The sequence below is a fragment of the Festucalex cinctus genome, chromosome 4 (genome assembly GCF_051991245.1).
Source record: "Festucalex cinctus isolate MCC-2025b chromosome 4, RoL_Fcin_1.0, whole genome shotgun sequence".
Classification (NCBI taxonomy): domain Eukaryota; kingdom Metazoa; phylum Chordata; class Actinopteri; order Syngnathiformes; family Syngnathidae; genus Festucalex; species Festucalex cinctus.
The window spans coordinates 26583139-26608759 of NC_135414.1; the positions used below are offsets into that span (position 1 = coordinate 26583139).

Consider the following 25621-nt stretch of genomic DNA (forward strand, 5'->3'; position numbering starts at 1 on the left):
CACACCGTCTCGAGGGAAATAATGGCTACTTGGATTAACAATACTGAATGTTATTCCTTTTGAAGAGTTCAATATCAATGAGGTCACCCCAAAAGATTTCCTTTCCTTTCAGAATCAATATTTTTGATGCACACTAGAGAACAAAATACTCCCACAAATGTGTGCTGTTCATTTCTAATTATAACTATAGTGTGTCACATGACTATTTACTGTATTGTTAAGGTTACCAAATATGGATCAAAATTCAAATTATTTTTATTCTTCTAACAATTGTCAGCTCAACACTCAAATTGGAAATTTGGTTCATCTCTTGTAAACTAAATGTACTAAAATATATACAGTACCTTTGGCAATTGGCAAGCAAATAAATTTGACCTTTTGTGTGCCAACCCTACGTTGGGGAAACATTGTCTCAAATGCACTTAGACACTCAGCATTGTAGTGCAGCAAATATTTAATATTTTACTAAACCATTGCTTTTTGATATACTTGCTTTTTATGCATGCACATTTTAAATGAATATTTTCTGTAGGTACAGTATAGGAGTCAATGAAGTCTGAATTGTGAGCTCCCTCTTCTCATGCATCCTGTTCCTTTTTTGACAGTTACATGCTAAATAGACACCAGGACTCATTTGTACTATTTAAGGCTTCTGTGTCAAGTCCTGCTTCCTCCTGTGAATATCTTAATTGATCGACTTCAGGACGTTTATACGATTACAAATCCCCAAACTATGTTGCCTTCTTTCTCCTGTGTGGTCGCTGATTCCAAACCAAACGCCATCTAATCTGGCATTTCAATCACGCTATTTCAAGCCTGACTTGTTACAAACACAAGTTATTTTACGAAAGCACCAAAGAGAACGCGGCTTTTGTGTGTGTATTTGTCGGTCCTATGCTAAAGGGAAGTGTCTGTGCAAATCAAAGAGCAGGATGAGGTGACATGTACCTGCTGAAGTACTATCACCTCTTTTACAAGGATGTGACCCCCTACCTTGCACTAATGTGTGTGGAGGTCAAATAACTTACCAGGCTCTGCAGAAGAATTTCCCCGGGCCCTCACAGAAATCAGTTGGCGGAGGCCTGTCTAAGGTCGTAAAAGAACCAACAAGTTAATGTTTCCATCTGCTTCCTTATGAAAACATACACTCTCAGTGGCCACACCTGCATCTAGCCCCAGACAACCTCATGATGTGGCGACTTAGTATTTTAAAGTACTTGAGGATGTTTAATAACAAAAGAGCTGCTCACAATAAGGAATTGTGGGTATATAATGTAAAAAGTCTGTGGTCCAATAGATGGAAATACCAACCTGAGGTGCTCCTCATAAATGAAACGTCTTTCATTTTTCTGTCCTCGGTGATCAAAGCATTTCAGTCAGACATTTATAGCCGTGACACTGATTTATTTACAACCATGCAGAAGAAGATGCCACCGTTTTGCGATTGAACTCACACTGGCTATTTTTCCAATTATGCACTTCAAAGTGATTTATGGAGACCAGTCTCTCGAACACTGCACACACACGATTGTGGCATGCCTCAGGAGGCGCTGCTGTTTTGATTAGCAACATAATTAAAATGGGCTAAGATGTCTTGTAAAATTGAAAGTAACAGAAACTGATTCGTGCAAATGTGAAAGGCCTGATTTGAGGAAATATAGTGAATGAGGCCAATCATGAGTAAGTGGAATTTCAGTCAGCAGACAACATAAAGATGTTCATGTGGACAAGATCCAAATAGCTCCTCAAAAAAAAAAAAAAAAAAAAAAAAAAAAAAAAAAAAAAAGTCACCTCATAAGGAAGATAAGTGGCTCCATGCGTCCAGCTCTGGGATTTCCCTATTATCCCGACCTTTGACCATGACCCTCTTTAACCACCTCCCCAATCTGTCTGTCTGTTAACCTGGATCTTCATGCATGTGACACATCGAGCACTTCAGAGACAGAAGCAGCAGAAACACATCTGCGCAGCCTTAAGAGACATGAACCGGGGCCTGAAGGAGAGGAAGAAAGAGACACACACAAAAGTGTCATGATTCATGCATTAACACAGGAATGCCGGTGAGAGGTGGCACGCAGGCAGCACTATCGTCTGGGCGTGTGCAACTGATGATCTGGTCAAAAGGAAGAATCCATAGGAAAACATGATCCACGTGTGTCGTCCTTATAGAAACGTCTATTCTATACTTTGTGGCGCCCACTCAACAAATCAAGATGGCGATCATGGGCGGCACACTTCTTACGGTGGCTGCTTATTTGTGATGACACTTTAGTACAAGTTTGTATTTCACTAGCCTATTGTCTTCGGTGACTTGCATATATATTGAAAGTCACGTTTACAATACATGGTATCATTTGTTTTTAATACGAGAGGCTGTCAAACACATTTCAAAGGCCACAGTGCCAACAAATTGGTGTTCTCTTACTAGAGTCGAATGCAGATCACTTTCACACGTTTACGCATGACCACAGTGGGAGCTTAAACTCAAAGACATCTGTGAGGATGCCGCTGGACGCTTGTTTGTTTACTTGAAAGGAAGAGCACACATTTGTGGCAAATGGCAAATGTTTGTGTGCATGCAAACTGTGGTTGTTTACACAACATCCACCCCACAAAAAAAAAAAAAGATGGAGTGGCTGCTTAAGTGAAATCAAAGATGTGGAAAGAATGAGGATTAGAAAAAGGCGTGTTATGCGGGGTCAGGGCCATATTGGTGTCTACCAAACCGCACACGAAACAGAAAAAAAAAATTAAACAACACCTCTTAACCTGGACTTTCCTCTTTGCTTAAGACAATTTGGAAAATTCTTCCAGCTTTGTGGGAGCAGCTTGCAAAAAGCCATTTTCAATTCCCAGTGTAAAAAAGCAAGGTCACCAAAAGGCATGTGTTCTTTAATGAGTTTGGTTAGGAAGAAGTCCAACACAAATTTGAAATGATTTATAACAGTGATTGGGGGCTTTAAGGTGAGGTCCAACATGAGAGGCCTCACAGATGTTGTATAAATATGATCAAAAACTTTCCCAGAAGAATAGAATTTTGACACCATCTTATGTTGGAGAAACTCCATACTTAAATTGTAATGGTCAGGTTTCTCAATATTTTTGTCTATATGATCTTTTAAAACTGTTGCAGTGCAGCGCTTGCATATTTTCCGATGCATTCAACTAAATCACACTTCAAAGCAAGGTCCATAAAATGTCCAAAAACCTTCATGATGAGGCTAGCAGAAGTTTTTAATGCAGCCTAGAGGCATTAAAAAAAAGGCAAGTCACTCAATTTTCAACAGCAAGTTAGATGTCAATAAAATAACAACAAATGTGCACTTTCGGGCCAAATCTGTGTGCGATCTGCCGGTCTGTGTTGCCAGATAGTGGAGACAGTGGTGAGAAAGGCTGACAAAATGGGAAAGAATTTAACTTGGTTGACCCTAAAACCAAGATCATAACAGGACTTGAAAACAAAACACCACAATATGGAATGGGCCGCTGTCTGCCAAGCACTGGGGATGATCCAATCAGAACTCTCTATTCTTCACAAGGACATACAGGAAAGTTCTCTTGGAGTGACAATTTAATACAAATTTTCATTTAATACTGTGGATTACTGGTCCGTATGTCTGCATTAACAGCTTCGTATCCGCCTGACTACCAGCAATTCAAATTTGTCCTCGGTAGTGGACCTTTTTAAACCTGAATATCTCCCACCCAGCGCATACGATTGAATTAACGACTAATCACAGCTCACCTATTTTCTGAAGCTGAGCTGTGATTGGTTGTTACCTACCTGAGACCTGAGCAACTGTGATGTCATTATCACTCAACAGAAAATGGCAAAATGGCCGCCTTCTGATTTTGATAAAAACTGCTCGATATTGCTGCTTAACTCATATTCCACTAATGTAATATTAAACAGAATATCGTATAGAATAGTGGGGCTGCATAGAACATATTGTCAACAATTTTTTGGCTTCCCTTTTAACATTACCTGTGCAGTTAAATGTTTTATGAAGTTGACAGTTTTACAGTGTTTGGAAGTGATTAATCATATTTAAATGATTCTTTATAGGAAAACTGTATCCACATGTGAATTCATTAGAGGTCAGCCAGCATCCTGGAACCAATTATGTTCAACATTTGAAATACTACCATATTTTACTGATAACCCTGCAAGGTCGACCAACACATCTGAACACCGGTAAATAGTGTTCATCCTGTTTGGCAATTAGACAAGTATTGGTTGTATGCAGATGTGGTGCGGTCAGTTGCACGCAAACACTTGGTAGATGACAGCGGTTTGGTTTTCGAGATGGATCGCGAGCAAAGATGGCAAACACATTAGTGCTCGCATGCACGCACACATGCACGCACACAAAAGAGGGCTCGGGGTCTCAGGAGAGGTGTCTCACAAGAGATGGGCTGACATATGGCCAGCAGACCCCGGACCACTGGGTGGAGCAGGGTGTGTGTGTGTGTGTGTGTGTCGTGTGTAATGGGTAAAAGCGGGGCTTGTGTGTGTAAGGGTGGGGCCGCTGAATGGTCTGAGGGTGCAGATGAATAGACCAGCGATTTGAGACAGTTGAAACTCAATATTCATTTCATTGTTGCACTGATGCTGTTTGTTTCTTTATTGACAAATGATTAGTATCATAATTGAGCTATACTTCAAATATTTTTATTAAATCGTATGACCATTTAACAAGTCAATTTAACACAATTTTTTTTCTACTAAAGGTTTAAACTGACAAGAGATGAAATGACAGAAGAATGTAAACACACTCCTATTAAAAGGGAAGTCAACCCCCAAATTTTATTTACAATATGTTGTATGTGCTCCCACTAGTCTAAAGATGGTATTCTGATTAATATTACATTTATGAAATAAGAGTTAAGCGGTAAAATCCACCCGCTTTTGTCCATCTCAAGGGGAAGCCATTTTGTCACTTGCAGTTGACACAAAATGACATCACAGCTACTCAGGGCTCAGGTACCGACCAATCACGGCTCAGCTTCAGAGCACAGGTGAGCGATGATTCGTCAATACCTGAGCAACTGCCATATCATTTTCAGGTGGCAGCCAGTGGCAAAATGGCCGCCACTTGATATGGATCCTTTTTTTTTTTTTTAGATGGATACCTTTTGCTTTAATGACATCATCAGTGTTTTGGGGGAGGAGTTTATCAGACATCTTGACTTGCCCAATCTGCCTTACAAAAGAACTCAAGCCCCCCTTTTCAACCCCACCCACAAAAAAGGAACACAGGTATTTTCACTTTCTATTATGGTAAAATCAACAACAGCTGATTAATTAAACGAACAAAATATGGCTGAAAGTTCTCAGCGAACAAAGTTGCTAGTAGGTTAGTAGTAAACAATCTAGTGGCGTTCCAACACGCGTCCTTAGCCTGCTTTCACCAACACGTGGGAATTCCTCCACTCGGCCAGTCAATTCCATTCCTCAACATAAACATAAATACACACAAACACACAAAACAGCCAGGGGTGGCTTGATGGTGCCATTTGACTGAATGGCCTATCTCCATGGTTACAGCAGTACTCCATCAGTCCATTCAAGGAACAGATGGCCGATGTGCAACAGGAGGCACGTTTCAATGAACACGCACACGCACACACACACACACACCAATCGTTCCCTCTCTCTCTCTTGCTCGCTCACACACGCACACCCATGGATGTGCTCCTGCTCAGAGGGAGGGTATTGAACAACCAGCAGCATATGTTCCACTAGTCAAAGTGCATTCATTCAAAGACACAGGGAGGAGGAAAAAAAGGGAGAGGGGGTAGAATGGACACAGGTAAGAGAAGAGGCGTTCGTTATTCAACACACGTCAGCAATCCATCACAAGCTGACTTATTTATTTTTGACATATTCGTGCATTATATATTATATAAGGCTGTAGGGATTAGATCACGTCAATTCCACGCATACCATGGGAGTCGCTCCCTCAGTTTTGGCCTGTGCAAAAGAAAGAACTTTGTACTTATGCTGTAAATACAGAAGGGTTCTGCTTGGTCACTTAACCTCTGCACATTTTTAGATGCCTGTGTCACTGTTGTGCATGTGTCTGAAGAAGAATCAATGATGTTTATACGCGTTTGTAATGTTTTGAATAGGTTGTCTTGGCTCTAAAATCTTTGGAATATTTAGACAACAGTGAGAATGTGTTCATATGATGCACAGTAGCTGAAACTAATTGAATAGCCCCCGAAGGAGGGGAAACAGTCAAATTAAGCAATCCCAGAGAGACCGGAGGAGTCGAATTGGGTTTGACTGCGTGTTTGTGTCCCCCGCTGCTGGAGGAACCACACCCACTCATACACATATAGAAAGAGGAAGCCAACAGGGTTTTCCTGTGGTTGAAACAACACAACAGACCATCAACTCAAAACCTGTCACTTTTCTCCTCCCAACTTGGCCTCTTTTCTTCCATCGCTTCCTGTTTTTTGTTAGTCTGACTCTGTCTATTCTTAGTACAGTAGTTTCTCCAATTCCACCTTCTCCCCATACCTAAAACTTGACCCCTCTCCGACAGGCCTAAATTTCCTTTCCTCTGTTGTTTTTTCCCCCCCTTCTTCTTGGTTCAGCCTTCTCTCATTTACTTCACCACAGAATACATCCTGCCTCTTCGTATTAGTGTCTAAACATGGCCACTTTGCTTTAGTTATGTAGCCTACCCCACCCAAAGACCCCTCCTCTGTCTCTCTCACGAAGTCACTTTTTGCATAAGTATTGTATTTATGTTAAGAAGAAACACCACATTTACGCCATCACACTGACCTACATTTGCCTTTTTTTTTTTTTTTTTTTATCTATTTTTGCTTTGATGGACTTCTGCCTTGGTTGCTGTCACATGACTCTAATTCACCAATCCAACAAAAACTAGTGACATTGGACTCCATCCCACTATTCAAACAGAGCCAGGCAGTCACATGGCTGTACACAAAGTCTCCGCAGCCCCACAAGAAGCGTTTTTTGTTTCTATTTACTTCCACCTGAAGAGACAACACTCCTCGACCTTGTAGTTAATCTATAATTACCTTACAGACTATGAAAAAGAATAGCTATGTCTGCCTTATTATTTTATGCAATCTTTAGGCCCATTGAGCCGAATGTACTTTCACCCATGTCAACAAAGAAAGTTATTTTTAATATAATTTCTTGGGGTTGAATTTGCCTGAATTTATGTTAATTTTATTAAGATGCAATGTATTATTGGTTGGCAATATCTAAATTTGCACATTCCAATTTGATATTTTTGCCAATTTGATGGCCGTGCTGATTGAAAAAAATTATACATCCGAAGTTAATCACCAGTTGAGTAGCTTCTTCGCTGAATACTTTAATTATTTGGAGGACTACTTTTTACTTTTACTTGAGTCACATTATTGTACATTAATAATCTTATTTGAGCACAATTCATGTTCATTCGACGCAATTCTGCTCATGAAGATGCAGCAGAAAAACATCAAAAGTTACATATACCGAGTTCATAAGTTGACCAATCATCAGCATCATTGCTCCCACTTGAAAACAAAGTCAAGTCCTACAAACCTCACAAACGGGAAGACATGGTGGGCTATAGTCTATATACTGTATTGTAGTACAAAACAATCCTACAATCATGGAAAACCCTCACAAAACACATATCAATCATTGCCAACGCAAAGAACTGAGCTCCAGAATGCCCGTAAGGTTCAGTTACTGTATTTCTATTTCCAATGTTTTATTATTTCACATACAAAAGATGATTCGAAATTTAAATAAGTTGTCAATTTAACAAGAAGGATTTTGTTTACACCTTAGGTTCCATGGTTATGCCAAACTAGAGCAGTTTTGTAATTCTATCGCATTTTTACATGACATCAATCTTTGCAAAAGAACATCATTGTTTATTTTTTTTGACTATCAATTCACTACACAAGTGATGTATTTTCCCTTCAGCGACAACATGACATTTTTCAAGTCTTTATATAGTATGAATTTAAAGCTGTGTGTGTTTCAGACTTGGAAATAGGGAACATAGTAGGACAGTGGAAGTTAGTGGATTGTATATATATATGCCACAAAAAGTAAAAAATCGGTTTGAGAATTAAGAACTAATCCTCTTTTCAGCGTATGTTTAAAAATAATCTTAAAATTGGGAAAAAAATAATCAAATGGCTGTATTTGCTGCCTTGAGATGTTATTTTTTGTCACAGCTAGTTTAAATCGTGGCAGAAGATACCACTGGATATGTTTCTTCTTCTTCAAAAAGAGACAAATTTCAGTGTTCTTAACCTCTCAATTCTTCTCTGCTTAATCCCCCTATTTTCTACTACTGCAGCCTTTAGGCAAACATTCTTGACAGCTAATCAGTTTGTTCAGAGAAACTCAATTCTGTGATTCCTTTCATCAGCTCTTTCCTACCCTCTTAACTCTTCAAGTCCTGCCCTCTAATCCTCTGCTCCTCTCCTCTCTGTCAGGGTGGAGTTACGTTCCAGGAGCAGGAGGCTGACGCCATCTGAGAGGAAGAATTCCAAATGAGGGACCGTTTCCAATTCTTCCATTAAAACACCTTTGACGATGTTACCTGGGAGCCAGCTGGTATCGCCCTCTACTGGGACGCCACCGACTCTGAGGGTGTTCTGGCCGAGAGGACATGTTCTGAGCACCTCCATCCATAGAGGGAGGATGAAAACGAGGCTGGAAATGTTGGCCTTCGCCTCTTCCTCTCTGTGCAGGTCTCTCCTGCAGTTTGGCTCTGCTCTTTCCACCACTTCGCTGCCCACTCCCCCTCCTCCATCCTCCTATTGATGTGTCGCCCCTCTCCCGCCAGTTGTCACCACCTTCTGAAAGTATGAGTACAAAAATAGAAACTGTTGTCTTGACTCACATCTTTTAAATTCTTCAATGGTAAAGTGAACATAATCTTTAACAATGCAACAATGACGTGCGTGAATCACCTACCACCGAAAATCCATATTTCAGTAAATGCACCTTCCTCTTTCTTCTTGGTCATTGGCTCTTGTGTTGTCTCATCAATGGGCCTTTTCAGCATTGCAAAGAAACTATGCCTTTTTTTTAAATTATTATTATTATTATTTTGTGGATTTAGTATCAGTGCTACGTGACCGAGATAATTACCATCTTGACATGCATCAAAAGTATGTCATAGAGAGAATCTGGTGTGCTTAGATGAGTTTGGTGTAATTTGGGATGCCGAGATATATTTGCTGAGGAGGCTAAATTTCTGGCCTGATTGCAAAAACGAGCCAAGCCAGGCTTGCAACAACACCACATTGCGCCAGCACAACTCTCACTCGCATACATGCACAAACAAATCTAAATTAATGATGGGAATCGCGACTAGGGAGGGCACACAGTCCTCCCTCTTGTGCAAGCAGAAACATCCTCCTGAGACCCACAGGGCTTGACTTGAGTAAAAAGCAGACAATTTGGGGTAAACCAGCTTGGCACACGCTGCTGCTTAAAAAAATAAATAAAAATAAATCACCAAAAGTCACAGGGGTTGCATGAAAACGACGGGTTCATATTTCATGAGGCTGCTGCTGAGTCGTGCCCGATGACTGACCACCAAGTGGCGGAGAGTTCAAGTCTATTCATAAAAATGTTTTTTTTTCTTTTTTGACAACAAACTTAATTTATTTGGAATGCACCAATTACTTCACTGTAGTATAAAAGGAGCAATCAAACCTTCAGTTCTGTTGCCCTTAAAAAACTCAAAACATCTGACAGCAGTTTTTGTGTACTCAACACGGTTCACAGTTTTCTTTGACTTGTGAAAGTTTTTCATTTATTTTCCCACTTACTTTCATTCCAGCTTCACTCTAGCTTGTAGGTGGAGTAATGTGCATTTTCGGGCGGGACTTGGTGCAGGATTAAAATACAAAAATGAAAACTTTCTCACCTTATTGGTGAAAACTGATAATCTTTTATGGCTTACTGTACTGCTCGTATATACAGTGGTCAAATGAGGGCTACTATACCTCTACTGCAAAATCTGCCAATATGCACACAAAAATTTTACTTTTCCAAAAATACAGTATTTGATGTTTCCTCAATGAGTATAAGGCACACCATTGAGGCTAAAGCATTACTACATTTTATTATTTAAAAAATGTAATTCAAAAGAATTTAACCAAAGGTAAGGCTAATCATCATTAAAATTCTGAACAATGTTCATGTGTTTACTGAGAAAATATTTCTTACTAATTATTTATGTTGAGCACTGTACATATACAGTATACAAATGGAGGGAGGCGCCAAATTAACAGTTTACGTCATTTTGAGGGTTTAAAACCATTCTGTGTTTTTTTTTTTTTTGTGGTTCATAAAGCTATTTATTTAAATTATACAGAAAGAAGGTAAAAGACGGTGAGGTGTGAAAATGCTGCAAAAATGAGGAGGTAACGAAAGGCCAGACAAGATAAAACACAATGTATGGGAACAAGTGAGGTACAAGGGAGCCGAGGGCCAAGTGGGGGTTGATGGGGGGGCTGTTGACACACAGACAGAAGCCTGTAATCATTGTTATTGTCTTAAAATAGAGTCCTCCCAACCTATAAACAGAAACATGCTATTACTAGTGCACTGACAAAGCATGTGTTGGATTCAGGCGTGCACATGTGTGTGTGCGTGTGTAAAAGACCACAGCACACATGGAGCTGGTTACAGCAAGGCCCTCTGGGTAATGTGGTTCACTGAGGGCTACCAGAGAACTATTACCACTGATCAATGGTCAGATTAAAATGCTATTCTCCATTTGGTGCCATGAGTATTTTCAGCCCCAGTGTGCATTTTTCATTCTAATTTTCAGGCCTTTTCAAAATAAAATACGGAATCAAACTCACAGATATTACAAAGCAAAATTCCAACAGTGCTAATAGAGAAAATATGTGACATATTGCTTAAGTCACCTGTGTGTCCGTCTCTGTATCGGGTATGACTTTGTTCCGGAGCGCTAACTTTGGGTTGAGACTGCAAGACTCTGTTTCTCTTCTTGCAAACTTCGACATGTTTCTCTCTCAGATGGACAAACAAGGCAAGACTGGACGGCTAGAAGGGATGCAGAAAAATGCTGTCAATTGGGCCCGATTCACTACACACGTGAACAATATAAAATATATTCTTATATTAGAAATAGTGGCAGAAAGAGCTGTACATTTATCCATTTTCTGGTTTATAACCAGGAGGTTTATAATTTATGAAATTTCACCTAAATTTGCTTATTTTGCCTTGACAAGTTATTTTTACTTAAAATGAAATTGTCAGACATAATCATTGTGCTTATTTTTAGATACTTTTTAATTAATCATCTTATTTTGATCAAGCAGTCTTAGCCTTGAGTGTTAACCGCCAGTTTTAAGTACCGTGAGGCTTAAAATAAGCATTTTCCACATTTTAAGATGACAACTAAACAACATCAAAGGCCCTTTTTTTATTTTAAGATGTTGCATAATCTAGAAATAAGATAAATGGAAAATTTACAAGTATGAAAACAATCAGAAAAAAGTGCAAGTTTGGTTTTGTTATATTTACTAAGCTAATTTTTCGTTTTTCCAGTATTCCGACATTCAAATTCAGTGGTCGAGTGTTAGTGTGCCTACCCTTAGGCTAGGAGGTTGTGGGTTCAATCCCAGCCTGGGTCAAGTCAATTGAACTTTATTTATAAAGCACCAAAGACAATAAAAATGTGACTGACCTGTTACTTCCCCGCTTGTCACTCAGGCAAAGTTATCCAAGAGTAAAAAAGTACTTTTGTATTTTAAGAAAATAGTTCTATTTATTGCAGCTTCGAAAAAGTCAATATAACTTGTTTTTTTCTGGATAAAAATACTGTTTTCAAGACCCCTGTGGTTGATATGGGAATAATATTATTTTCTTATTTTTTTTTTTAATCTTAAAGGTAAATTTAAGTAAAATTTTCTTGTTTTGTTGGCAGATAATTTTGCTTAATTGAAGTAATAATTGTTTTATTTTACTATATTTTTTTACTTAAATTTTCTACTGTCCTTTTCGCAGAGACCATATATGGTTACGGACAAGGTTACAGGGTCCATCAAAACTGGACATACATTTTGCACAGACGGAATTTTGAGTTGTGGATGTCTTTTGACTGTGTAGTGTGAAAAAGCAAATGAATGTATTCAAATTTCCATCTATTCGTCTCCCTGTTTCCACTCACATTGTTATCCAGCAGCTCTATTTGTTCAGTGCCGCTATGCGCCAGCAGGTACTTGGAGTGGAAGAGCTGCCCATCGAAGCTCTGCCAAGGCATGAGGGCAGCGTTGGGCAGCGGGCAGCCACTGGCACAGTTGGCCCCCAGCATGTAGCTCAGTCCTCGGACGTAGAGAGAGCCCAGTTGGACTGCTCGGCTGCAGAGGAATGGCAGCTGAGGGGGGGAAAAAAAACAAAGAAGTTTGGAATTATTTGCTTGGTCACACACATCACATCTTTAGTTGCAGACGCCTGATGCTTCGTTTGATCATCTGTCGCAGCACTTGGACAAGAAGCAGCGTGAGTTTGCTACATGTCACTTTTCATTCTTGCAACACACCACTCAGTCTAGCACAACGGGCCTCTTCTGGGTTTTTCTTAGGAACTTCTCTTTCTTTTCCTATCAAAGCGAGATGTCACGGAAGAATTATTTTTTAATTGAGAACCTGAGATGCTATTTAAAAATTATTATTCGTATACCCTCACACAAGCCAAAATCTTCCTGCTATTTATATTGTTATAATGTACATCAACCAAAGGAATGTGAAGATACCAATAATGAATATGTGCAATTAGTATCACCACACAGAACACGTTCTCTATACTTTTATTGAGGTGAAAAACAGCTTAGAAGTCTTAACAGCCTATCAAAGTTATTATAAATCCAGCGAACAAATGTGATTTGTAACAATTTCCTATGTTCTGACAGACTGTTGCATTACGTTGTAAATAACCATTGGAAGCAAAAAGCAGAGTCAATGACAGCAGGCAGATGTTCGCTGTGTGCACATTTAAAGCTCTCACCTGTCCCTTGGCAGATAGCACTGATAACTGTGATTATGTAGACACACGCACACACACGCGCAGCCCTGCCTGTCACCTGCTTCCAGTCAAACACAGCTTCACACACTGAAAACAATGAAGCACTGGACAGATGCACAAAAAGCCTGAAGCGCACAAACAAACTGACACAAAGAAGGAAAAGGAGACTGAAAGAGTAAAAAGAATAAGAATATGAGAACACAACGTAGGACAAAGGACAGAATATTGTGCGTGTGTGTGTGGGCTGTCCATTGAGGTGTGTGTGTTTGACGTAAATAGCTCCATGTGGTGAGCGTCAGGCAGGACAGACGGGTGACTGTCGCCAGAACACAGTGTCTCTCTCACACACACACAGGCAAGCATTGAACTCCATGGGGAGGAATGCTGCAACAAAACCAAGACATCCTAAAACCCACCCGCCGCAAACCCTTTCCCTTAAAAACAAACACAAAATGCTTGGTCTCATTTTACATTAACGTAAACACACATAACATGATACTAGCGTCTCTAAATATACATTTCCTAGCATAATGTGCAAGATAGACATAATGATGGACCCATACACATATGTGCGTATATACACACACACATATCTGCCACAATGGAGAGCCTACACAAGTCTGTTCGTCTTGTTGTGCAGGTAAATCCAAACTGATCATTTTCAGGCCTACACCCTCCAAGAGTCTCCAACCTCTCCCAGAGATCATCGAGTACACACACTGAAAGACACTGCTCTAAATTACTGTGGAGCTAAAAAGATGAAGAGGCAAAACACAAAATAAGTACGGTAATTAAGCCGTGAAAATAAAAGGGTCAACAACAAGGCAGTGACTGGTTTGGGGAACAGCTGGTCAGACACTTTAAGCTCCCTCTTTGGGGAAAATTGTGACTTTTGAAACAACTGTAAATATCTTTAATCTCGACAACAGATGAGGAGAAATCCACAGACTTTATATATTAATTGAGTTATCTGGGATAGGCTCCAGCACAACTCTGAAACGAGTGAGGATAAGCGGTCCAGAAAATGGATGGTTGGCATTAGCTTTTCAAGAAAGTCAACAGGAAGGATCACTAATAGTACTGCCACAAACGATTATTTTGCTAGTTACCAATAGAAGTCGCGATTAGTCGCATGCAAATCGCAGCATATCGCATCAGCAAGAGGTTGCTCTTATAACAGCCATTATTGTTACATCCATCCATCCATTTTCTTGACCGCTTATTCCTCACAAGGGTCGCGGGGGGTACTGGAGCCTATCTCAGCTGGCTTTGGGCAGTAGGCGGGGTACACCCTGGACTGGTTGCCAGCCAATCGCAGTTACTGTTACATTACAGTTTGAATTCTTTTAGGTAAGCATACATTAAAAATAACAATAACACAGATGTGCATTCAACTTTTATTACTTTTTCAAGCTTGTTTGTGCCAGCATTCTGAGTAACTAAACATGACATTACAACGTTATATCAAACATACACACCATACGCGTGTGCCAACGCTAGCTTCAAGACGCGACTGTCCCTGTCAGCAAATGGAATCAGGCATCAGCCATAACATGTTTCATGTTTAAATGATAGTTTATCATCGCTGTGCTGCCATGACAGGCAGGTTTGCATTGCATTATGGAACTGCAATGATGGTGAAATGTTCCATAACTTTCTGATTCTGTTGCTAACCCGTTAGCCATGACACCGCATTGACCCACAGTGCTTCTGCTTACATCACAGATGATCCCGATTACCACTATTGACCATATGCGTCACAGGCAGGTAGATGGGCAACAGGAGACCAGGCAGTTTTGAGAAAAAACAAAAACAAAAAAAACTAACAAATGTCAAATAAACAACACATAGACTACTAAATTAATTGTCAAGTCTTTGCAAAGATAATACTCAGTTTTGATTGGCAATGACTTCATTAGAGTATCACATATACAATATCACGGCTGTAGTTGAACTACACTTCAACAAAGTAAGAGCTGTTTGTATTAGTCTAGAGTCTGGACAGACAGACACATACAGAGACGATAGACAAAAAAGAAAAAGAAAAATACAAACAAGCCCATTTACATGACAAGCCTGTGCTGTTTGTTTTCTCGACGAGATCGCCATTCAAGAGCCTATTTGGGTTTTCTCTTTGTATTTTTTTCCCCCCATTTTCATTTTTACTTTCCCTGACTGGGAGCAAGTTTACTGTAAAGTATACAGGGCCATTGTTCTCATACATTTGGAAACGCATCACAAATTGAGCGAGTTGCAATAAGTGAGTACTTGCTGACCTTGATCCGTTGAAGCTCTTCCAGAGATGTCAGCCTCAGACACACAGCCTGACTCAGGTAAGCATCCACGTCCTCTGAACATAAAGATGGTACCTACGAAGAAAGCGATAGGAAGAAAGAAAAATATATGCTTACGTATAATAATAAATGGCTTTCAAATGATATCCCATCCCCGGTGTGTCGTCTGAGTGTGTCTGTTTGTTTGGTCTGTCCTCAACAGGGAAAGCAACAATGCTGAATGCAGCCGGTGTGTGCGTGGCGTGTTCAAAACAAACAAACCCCGAAGCTATTTAAACAGACGAGTGGTGAGCGATTGTGAATGCAGCGGCCCCCAGACAACAACAGCCACTGTTGTCTGTTGGCCCGTCCGCTCATCATTGCTTGTCTACTCGTCTAACAGACGCTCAAACATGCTGCCCTTCTGTTGCGATGCTTTTTTTTTTTTGTTTTAAAGACCAATTCAGTCACAGATGCAAACCATATATTTGATAGTTGTGTAAAAAAAAAAAAATACTTGGATAAGTTTTCAATGTCTGCCTCGGTGACTTTTAATAAAAGTAGAACTAACATGGCGGGAAAATAGAATACTGTATAGTGTATACTAACTTCTGTTCATTAGTGTTTTTCTGTCCTTTGAATGAACCTTGTTTTAATTCCTAAATGATAAAGTCCACAATTTTTGAGAACTGTCCTAATTTACAGATGAAGTCATATTGACAGTTTTTTTTTCAAATCCACTGTGTTAGGCGTATAAAGCCAAAATTTTAATATAAAAAACTTATTGTCCAAATACTTCTTGAGTTAACTGTATGTAAATTATTGAGGGGAAAAATATGAACTGGATTTTACCCTTGTCAAACATTAAAAGTTTGCTATCTTGTTACCGCTTAATTTGTTTTAAGGCAAAGTTGTACTGAATAGTATGCTTTAAAAAAAAAAAAAACATCTTTGGTGGCCTACGGGTGAGGTCAAACAAACACACATTATAAAGCACACTGTAAAGAAACAACATAGTGCGGAAAATGAAAGAATGAAGCTCCTGGGTGGTTATCAGAGTGGCTGCTGACGTGTCTATGGCTAAACTGGTCACTAGGTGATAATGGTGGACTGGCCATCAAACCAGTCACAACACTGCTGAACACACCATCAACGACAACTGTTTAACGTCACATCACATTGACCAAAGGGCGGAATGACTGCAGCATGTATTGTTGATCATAGCCCACTTTAGTGTAATACCAGATCGGCACTTTTGTTTCTTTTAGTGTGGCCCTCGTGCTCCTTGGTAAAATGATATATGATATGAAAGCAAATTATTCTTAAACAACTAATGAAAGTATCATTAATCATTGCTAAATAATAATTAAGATCTTCTCCTATGTACTACCTGGAGGGCAATATAGGTGACCAGACACAGAGCAGCCAGAAGAAAGTCTTCAACAACTCCGTACAATTCCGCAAACTCTTGGCAGTCAAATATTGAAAAAAAGCTCATCAGACGAAGGGCTGAAACGTCAGGCCCAGAACCAAACCACAGCAGGTCCAGACTGGGCTGCTCACCTACAAAACCAGACAGAAACAAAAATGATTTAAATGAGGCTGAAAAATCATGAAAAAAATCAATCCCTTCTCTCGCTGTCAGATGCTGTGACCACGTGAGCTGAACTGTCAACTGTTACTCAAACCTGGAAAAATGGATACTACTTCATTTAGCATCTTTCTTATGACTCCACATACTGGAAGATATTTCACCGGGATGCCAGCTGGGCTTGTCTACACCGGCGAACAACGAGGCGCTCTAAAGTGGCCATGCCGGCATGAAGCCTTGGTCCATACGCAGGTTGTCAAGTCATATTTTTTTTTCCACCTTCCCTGCTACCTCCCCGTGTCATGCATGCAGTGACAGCCAACAATGAGGCACTCTAAAGTAGACTATTTGATGGGAAGGTGCATTTTCAGGGTGTGCCAGATAACAGTTGATGTGGATAAAGACACTTAAGGACTTATATAGTAGTGTAGGGATGACTTATGCTGAACAAGTGTGACATTGTGCGCCATTTCAGCTGTTTCAAGTATTTAGAAGCAAATTTCTGAATTCACTTTAAAGGGTCTTTCATGAGTATAATAGCCGAGGACATAACTATTTTCCACGACGACTATAGGCACTGTACTGTACATGGGATGCAGATTGGGACGGGGAGGACCATATCGGGCTCCTTCAAAGGGTTGCCTGGATAGACAAGCCACTCTCTGATAGCTGGAGGTTCCACGGTGCTGTCTGAAAACGCACAAGATTCAGAGAATGACTTTGCATGCGGGAGTCCATGGGTGAGAGGCTACTCTGCTAATTTACCATCATGTCTGTTGAGTAGGAGCAGACCATAGATGTGTTGTCTGGAAGACTTAAAGACAACAGCCTGAGGCAACAGTTCATGATCTTCCTCATCCTCCAGACTATTACTACATTCAATCACTCCTTCGCACAGGACATTATAGACCATGAAACCCTCTGCCGATACATGCTTTTCTCTACAAGCCTACAGAAGAACCAAAGAGACAAGCACGGTTTTAGACTCAGCAAAGTGGCAAATTTGAGTGGTTACACATGTTGGCATGGTACAAAACAGACCTTTACTATTTCTGGACTGACATATTTCTCAAATGTAGCGGTTGTAGGAGGTCGGGCATCCTGCTGAGGAACTTTCGGTCCAGTCAGTAAATAGGAGCAAATTCCTTTTTCCAGAAGCATTCTGTCTGCAGCTGGTAATTTCAGAGCCTGAGGGATAAGCTCAGACTCTTCCTCCTCCCCGTCCCACAAAGAGTTGATAAACTGGGATACGGCTAACACCATCTGCCCCTGAGGAGCACCAGAGTGGTATGCTTCATATGGCTTCCTAAGAAAAAGTATATTGTACTCTTTTATTATATTAACATTTTAATGATGACAATTACATATAAAGAGAGACAACCAGCCTCACACCTGTATGCCGCCACAGCATTGCTCCTGATAGACTGCATGCGTTCTTCCGGCACCACATCATTACCCAGGAGACAAGCCAGTAGCGGTAACTGAGAAACATCCAATCCAATGGCTCGGCAAAGCATCTCTCGGTCATATAGGATAGTGGTGAGGCGGTCTAAGTGCAGTTTTGCCACTGATAAGTAAGGAACGCTTGAAAAAGACCAAAAATTATATATTTAAATCTGGCATCTTATCTGCATTTTCTTCCATTTTCTGCAGTCAATTTGACTGGTCGGTGGCACAAGGGATGAATCTGTGACCATAGATAGTTAAGATGCAAGTCAAACTAAAGGCACATTTGTGCAAGGCTCAATAAAATCTTGAAATTCGTATTTCATGTTTTTCTCATTACGAATTTGTGTTTGAAATTATGTGGTTCGATGGCTGACTTTTTAAAATTCATTCATATCGTCACTGTTGAAATAAACACGTTTCGCCATTTTTTTTTTTTTTAAGAAATTTCTTCCTTTTCTTCATTAATCTGAACCACAAATAAACTTTCTTATTTTTTCATGGATAAAAACAAAAATATATTTCTCATATGTGACATATACAAAAGCATTTGCTTGCATATTTTTGTTACACTAAACATTTTGGGACAACAGAATAATAACCAAGGCATACATTTTCATCTAAAAATATACATTCTTGCAAATACATCATGTTAAAATGTAACTAAAAAAGCCTCAAGTTAACCAACCTGTTAAATATGATGAAGTCCGAGTCCTGTCCCAAAATGCCCATGCAGCCATGGCGGCGGGCGTAACAGGCAATCTCATAGTCAGCCTCCTGTACTGAGCAAAAGACATCCTGACCTAATGTCCTGCCAAAAAAAAAATCAAATCAATATAGCCATTATTATTACTATTAGAATGTTATCATCACACATTGCAAACCTGAGGGCAAAACGTGTGAATGTTGCCAAGCCAGAGGGCAGACTGAAGAGATCTTTTCCTGGTTGCTCTCCATGTAACTTAATGTAACGGAAAATCTTACACACCTCCCCATTCACTCTTCGCCTTCGCTTCACCTGTAAGCAGCAATCAGACAATAGTTTTATACACAATGATGAACAGGGAGCATATTCTTGTGGGGGGTATCCAGCAGACACAACACATTATAGTTGAATATCAAGGTGTCAAAATCCTATTAAAGTAACAACTCTGTCTATCGCTGGAGTCGGGGCAAAACCGAAGTTACAATTTGGAACATTTCATATTTTTTCAAAAATCTATATTTTGGTCAGTCCACGTGTGTGGGTGTTATTTTTACAAATTCTAAGTGAAACCAATCTAAGGTGTTGAAAATGGATTGCTCTCTTTGATGATGCAATGTTAACGAACATGTCGTTTATGGGGGGCTCCTGAAAAGTGACAATTTTGGAGGTACAAGTTTTCGGCACAATGCCAGCAAGGTTGTGTTCCTCACCCACTGTTGTCTCTTCTTCTCCTCAACAACGCCATCGAAGAAGAAGACGAGACGAATTCCTGCAGAGGTGAACGTCTCCACCCAGCTCTTCAGGATGCTCATGTACTCCCTCCACTGACCCCCGCACACCCAGTCTTTACACAGGTACCAGTGGCACAGGCAGGCCATACCATCCACAACGAGCGTGGGACCTGAAAGAAATGGAAATAGAAATGAAAAACATTTTTATGGTAGCATCGCATGCACTAGTATAGTAAATAATGAGACGATCATCGGGCAGACCTCAAACGCCAAACCAACGAGCATTTAAAACTTTCTTCTTCTTTCTTTTTTTAAATCTCACCTCTGTCCTGGTTGCTAAGTAGTACATAACTGTACAGTATGCCTAAACTGCCAATTAAGTCTAGACACATCTGTTCAAATGCCAGATTTTTGTGATATACATAAAGGAGACTAAGAAAACAATCATTTTAAAACTTTTCCACTCTTAATGTGAACTATTATTTTTACAACTTTATTGAAAAATAACTACAATATTTTCAATGTGATACATTTTAAAAAAGGGGTTAATGTGGTTGCACATCTTGTGGCTGTGTTCAGAATTAGCCAATCACATTCAAACTTGTGTTTTAAGCAGAGGTTCTCAAACTTTTTGTGTCCAGGGACCTTACAGGGGAGAAATGTTTTCAAGGACCAATGTAATGTTACAACTTACAATAACGAATTATGTTTATGTTTATTAGAGAAAAAAACATTGCAATGTTATGGGAATGAGACTTAAATCATATTTTTCAATAAGTTTACATTTTTACAATAACAAAAATGTGATTAACTTTGTCAAGATAAAAAGTTGTAATATGAAAATTTAGTTACATTTTCAAATTGTAACATCAGGGAGATGCTTCGCTACTTTCTGGCTAAAGGTGCCATTGAGGAAAGCCACTAAACTCAAGCGGCGCATTGTGCCTGCTCCTTTCTTACACATGGGCTTTTGCATCGTATTCACATGAATTTACCAAAGCATATCAACCTCAATTTGTATCACAAATGCTGGAAATAATATTGAAAATACTATTTGTTAATATAGTAACTGAAACAAATGTTGAAAATGTTTCTTAAACATTTTTGCTTTCCTCCCGACTTTAAGGACTTCTTGCATAAGTACACGAGCCTTATGGATGCACTCAACTGGAAGACTTGTCGCTTGTTTTGGAAACATGTTGCTTGGCCATCTCTCTCAGGTTGACTGTCACGCAGGATTCAGGACAGCAGCGCTCCATGAAATACTGGAGACCTTTAACTCCCATTTCTACAGGAGAAGAGCAGAAAAAAAACTTTCATTTGGTGCTACCAACAACGCGTCTATTATGGTTTGGTGTAATTGTCAAGTTATAAATTCATCTCTTATTGATGCTAACGTTTAGCTTAGTCTCCATCTGCAAGTTTTATTAGTTACGGTACACCCGCTGCCCTTGCAGTTCTAAACTAACTCAAGACATGTTGTACGTTTCACCGCTACTCATTTAAATCACGTTCAGCAAACTACTTACTTCAAAATATTACGTATGATACAGCAGCACGTCCTCGTTGTTTTGGTACACTACTACTTCCTGAGTCGCGCTTATGACGTCATTACGCTGCAAAACAAAACACACGTGCTTGGCGCACGCGGCCACGCTACTCAGTTTAAACGGGTGATCTGAATCGGCGATGCCCATCCACAGATAACACCATACAAATCTAAATACAAACACTTAATATAAAAGAGAATGGCTGCTGATGCAATAGATTACACGTGGAAAAAAAATACAAACTTCTCAACGTTGCATGAATATGAATAGACCATTGTGGTCCAGTGGCCTCAGTCCACTCTTCAGGCTGGGATCAGAGACAGACTAATTGCTCTTCAGGAGAATAGAGACTCTTTTCTGAAGTCACAAGCTATTAGGTCTACCTTCCATACAATGCACCCCCCGCCCTCTCCATTCTATTGTCTGAACTTAGCAGAAATAAAGAAAGCGACATATGCTGGCTGTCAGTCCAGCTGTCAGCATCTGTCGTTCCCCAGCCAGATGCTCAGTGGACAAGGAGGGCAATCCACCTCTCACACAGTCAACTGATCTTCAAGTAAGGCGGGGCTCAGTTGTAAATCTGCCCTGCATGTGTGCACTCAAAAGTTACGGCCATGCTGACATATCGTGAAAACATTTTTGTGTCAATCATAGAATATGTGTTTTTGGTCTAGTTAAGAATCAGTTTTGCAAACTACAAGACACCAATACTGTACACTAAAGAAGAGAATTAACATGACTGAGGAAACCAAATTAGTCACACTTTTGAACTCTTAACAATACAAGACAAAAGAAGAACATTAGGGGGTCAGAACAGATGCTGATGATCAGGAGTGATGAGGTTTCACGTCATCAATCAGTTCTAACTTTTCAATCTTGCTCATTGCTGCAAGTGGAACTGTTAAATCAAGTGAAACATGATCATCTGTAATTCAGCTTTCAGTTCTACTTAACTTTTTTATTTTATTTATTTTTTTAGGAAACCTTAACTGAATAGATCACGGTATTTTTTTTTTTTTTTTTTTACCTGTGAGAGATTATCTCAGTGGCACACACATTTTTTTTCTGCAAGCTGAACTGCACATAAATTATTTTGTTATTTATTTGATAACCACATTTATTTATTTGAAGAAATCCTACACCTACAATGCTTGTGTTCGCCGTCGTGGTTTTAACTGATGGTTTGTTGTGTTGCCACAACTCCTTACCATTTTTTTTCACACGGACATCACAAAACAGTGTCTTGGATGTTTGTTGAGGTGAAATAGCTTCACACATCACTCTCTTTAAACTGCGCCATTGTTTCTACTGACTGAATTCCTGAGCAACATATGCCACTGCAACTACACATTACGCACTTTAAGACGGTTCCCATCAACGGTGTATCATATAGATAACATCACAATAGTTTACATACTTTCCATTGTGCTACTGTTAATCATACCTCAAATGACTCAACTATCAATCATATAGATAATTGGATTTGAGCAAAAAGATGTTTCAGAGGTAACAATGTTTCAGTATCAATCAGCACTGTTGTTTTGTTGACTTTAATAATGTATCCAATAAAGTATTCATTCATGTAAACATGCACAGACAAATATTCAACTGTACATTTGACGGTTTTGGATGATGTGGGTGGACAAGCAATTGGTGTAACTTTACAAAGCGAAGTCACCAACTACTAGCCTGGCATGCAAATCACCATTTTCCATCTTCAGGTAAATGGAGAATTTCAGTACTGTATATGATTTTTTTTTTTCATAAAACCCAGTTTTATTTGATAGTTAAAAACATATCCAAATTTGTCCAAGAAAAATGTATAAATATGACAAAATCCAATAACCACGGTGTGTAGTTTTTTTGTTTTTTTTTGATTGGACAAATGTGTTTTTCCAATTTTGTTGATTCGGAGCCAGCGTACAAATGCCCTCGTGGTGAAGGTGAACACATGTACTAGTGGGAGGGGGCATGCACACAGACAGCTCATTGGATATTGTCATCTTCCTCCTCCTACAACTTCTCAGTTCACCCCCTCCGTGTGCACCCCCTTCCTCTCTCTTGACCATAGCTTGACTCAGGAGAAACGGAGGCAGATGTTCCAGGAGCACACGACAGACCAACCCCCCACCACCCCTCCCATTTGTACTGGATCAGCAGTTAACCCCCGGAAAGAATTGACCATACAAGCAACGCACACACATACAAAGACCACCACTGCCCAAATCTGCGCTGGCTCAACAGTTGTCCAACTCAATGAACAACACACATACATACACACCGAGAGCTGTCCAAATCCCCCTCAGGGTCCCTGATAGTAGCCACCCTGGGGTCAGGCCTTGTGTCAGCGTCCAAGGCCCGGGGTCTCTCTGGGCAGCTGGCCTGGCTAATCCTGCTGCTGGAGGCCACTGGTTCTCAAACTAAAGGCCAAAGGACCCCCAGGGGGCCGCAGGGGCACGGATCGCAGGGAGCAAGGGAGTGTGCGATTTGTTTCCCAATGCAGGGGGCTTTGTTTGTTTTTGGCTTGTTTTGGATTCAAATCAAACATCATATCCGAGGTTATGCTGCGAAATGATGTCTCGTGGGAGTTGTAAATTCAACCATTGAGTTTTAAACCATCGTTAAAAGCAGATTGATATACACTTGTGGTGATAATAGTCTAAACTTGTAGAATAATAACAATGAAAACAAAGCCTGTAGCATTATAAAGCACTAACTCTCATTTTATTAGTAAATGAGGCAAATTTTTCTCTAGAGAAAAAGAAAAAAAAAAAAAAAGTAAATGAGGCAAATGATGTAATCAATGAAATCTAAAATAAAATACCCCCCTGATTTTAAAGGCTAGGGATACTAGCCTGTTTTGGTGATCATGTTATGCAACAGATTGATGATATTCATCTATGTGAAGAAACGTACATTTTTTTTTATTAAAGTTCCTTTGCAATAACATATGGGCCCCTACTAGTCTAAACACAGCATTCAGATTAATATTGCGTTTGTGGAATTAATAAGTAAAATCCACCTGTTTTCATCCATCTCTGGGGGTGGCCATTTTGCCACTTGCTGCCAAAAATGACATCACATTGCCTAAGGGCTCAGGTAACGACCAATCATGGCTCACCTGCTTTTTCGTTTTGGTCATGTGACATTCGCAAGCTGAGCCCTTATGTTGCATTTGAGGAAAGTGGGAAGTCGGATTTATACCACTTGGATCATCCCGGTTCAAAAGGGGCGTTCCCGTGCACACTTCCCAGTATGAAGTCGGAATTGTCCGACTTCTCACCTTCCTTGAATGCAGCATTAGGCATTGTGATGTCATTTTTGGTTAATGGTTCGTGGCAAAATGGCCGCCCCCGATTTCACTTCTCCGCCTGGGAGACCACGTATCTTACACGATGTAAGCTTGTGTGAGCGAATGAGTGAGTGAAAAAACATTTTTAATTATTATTATTTTTTTTTAAATGGCCGCCCCCTGAGGTGGACCCAAAAAAATAAATAAAAAATAAACGGTGGATTTTGCTGCTTTATTCATATATACCACATTCAGAATACCATATTTAGACTAATTAAACATATTATTGTAAAGGATTTTATTTTTTGCTTGACCTCCCATTTAATGATTTCTTACAATAATTAGGAAACAAATAATCATTATGCAACACTATTTCTATAAATCTCTGCCTGTGTTTATCTTTCAAATCAACACTTCTACAACATTCTGAGAAAATCGCCATCATTTCCAATCACTGAAAAGCTATTTTTAGAACAGGCTCATGGCCTACTCATTGGGGTTACCTTCAAAATTATAAAAACAAAAAAACAAACAAAAAAAAACCCCAAAAAACAATTGCATAGAAATATTAAATAAGATAATGCTCACTTTTGTCTGTTTTTTTTCTCTCCACACAATAACAATCACAATAAACATGCTAAATAAATACCTCTCTGACCATTTGATTCCAAATTGAGCATTATCATCTTTGCAAGACTTGGCTTGGATCGCATCAGTTTGTGCCGAATGTCCCGTGAGCGTATGTATCGAGCCCTGCTGCCCACCCATTCAAAAGTAACAAAACAATTCAAGTGAGTCACAGTCCATCATCACCACGGTCATGTGATAATGGCCTTACTTTGATTTCCGCAGGCTGCCTGCATGCGAGGCGCAAAACAGTGTGTGTGATGGCGATGATGCAGTGTTTCCCACGACAGCCATCCATCCATTTCTTGGCACGCACACACACTGACGCACACACGAGCCATATGTCCA

General features: G+C 39.8%; 1 protein-coding gene across 4 annotated transcripts; it reads right to left on the bottom strand.

Moving 5' to 3' along the window:
* Window positions 1-1797: 1797 nt before the first annotated feature.
* fam120b (family with sequence similarity 120 member B) lies at window positions 1798-25621 on the bottom strand. Of its 4 annotated transcripts, XR_013283296.1 has the most exons (16): window positions 25485-25621; window positions 20973-21092; window positions 19784-19974; window positions 19252-19385; window positions 19056-19178; window positions 18314-18505; window positions 17963-18227; window positions 17687-17870; window positions 17510-17611; window positions 16721-16893; window positions 15334-15426; window positions 12204-12410; window positions 10936-11074; window positions 8589-8847; window positions 8426-8519; window positions 1798-1993 (listed from the first exon to the last, which is right to left on the bottom strand). XR_013283296.1 is itself a non-coding variant. In XM_077519983.1 (15 exons), the coding sequence occupies exons 1-15, from the start codon at window positions 25612-25614 to the stop codon at window positions 8489-8491; spliced, it is 2343 nt and encodes a 780-aa protein (XP_077376109.1). In that variant the 5' UTR covers window positions 25615-25620; the 3' UTR covers window positions 7708-8488. The 4 variants fall into 4 exon arrangements, 3 of the variants coding, with proteins under 3 accessions (XP_077376109.1, XP_077376110.1, XP_077376111.1); XM_077519983.1 differs by lacking the exon at window positions 1798-1993 and having other exon boundaries at window positions 7708-8519; window positions 25485-25620; XM_077519984.1 differs by lacking the exons at window positions 1798-1993; window positions 25485-25621 and adding an exon at window positions 21334-21430 and having other exon boundaries at window positions 7708-8519.

Coding starts and splice junctions, on each gene's coding strand:
- fam120b (XM_077519983.1), bottom strand. CDS start 25,614: ATGGCTCGTGTGTGCGTCAGTGTGTGTGCGTGCCAAGAAATGGATGGA. Junction 19,179..19,251: donor TTCACACGTTTTGCCCTCAG/GTTTGCAATGTG, acceptor TTTTTTTGGCAG/GACATTAGGTCAGGATGTCT. Junction 8,520..8,588: donor CGATACCAGCTGGCTCCCAG/GTAACATCGTCA, acceptor TCTTCCTCTCAG/ATGGCGTCAGCCTCCTGCTC.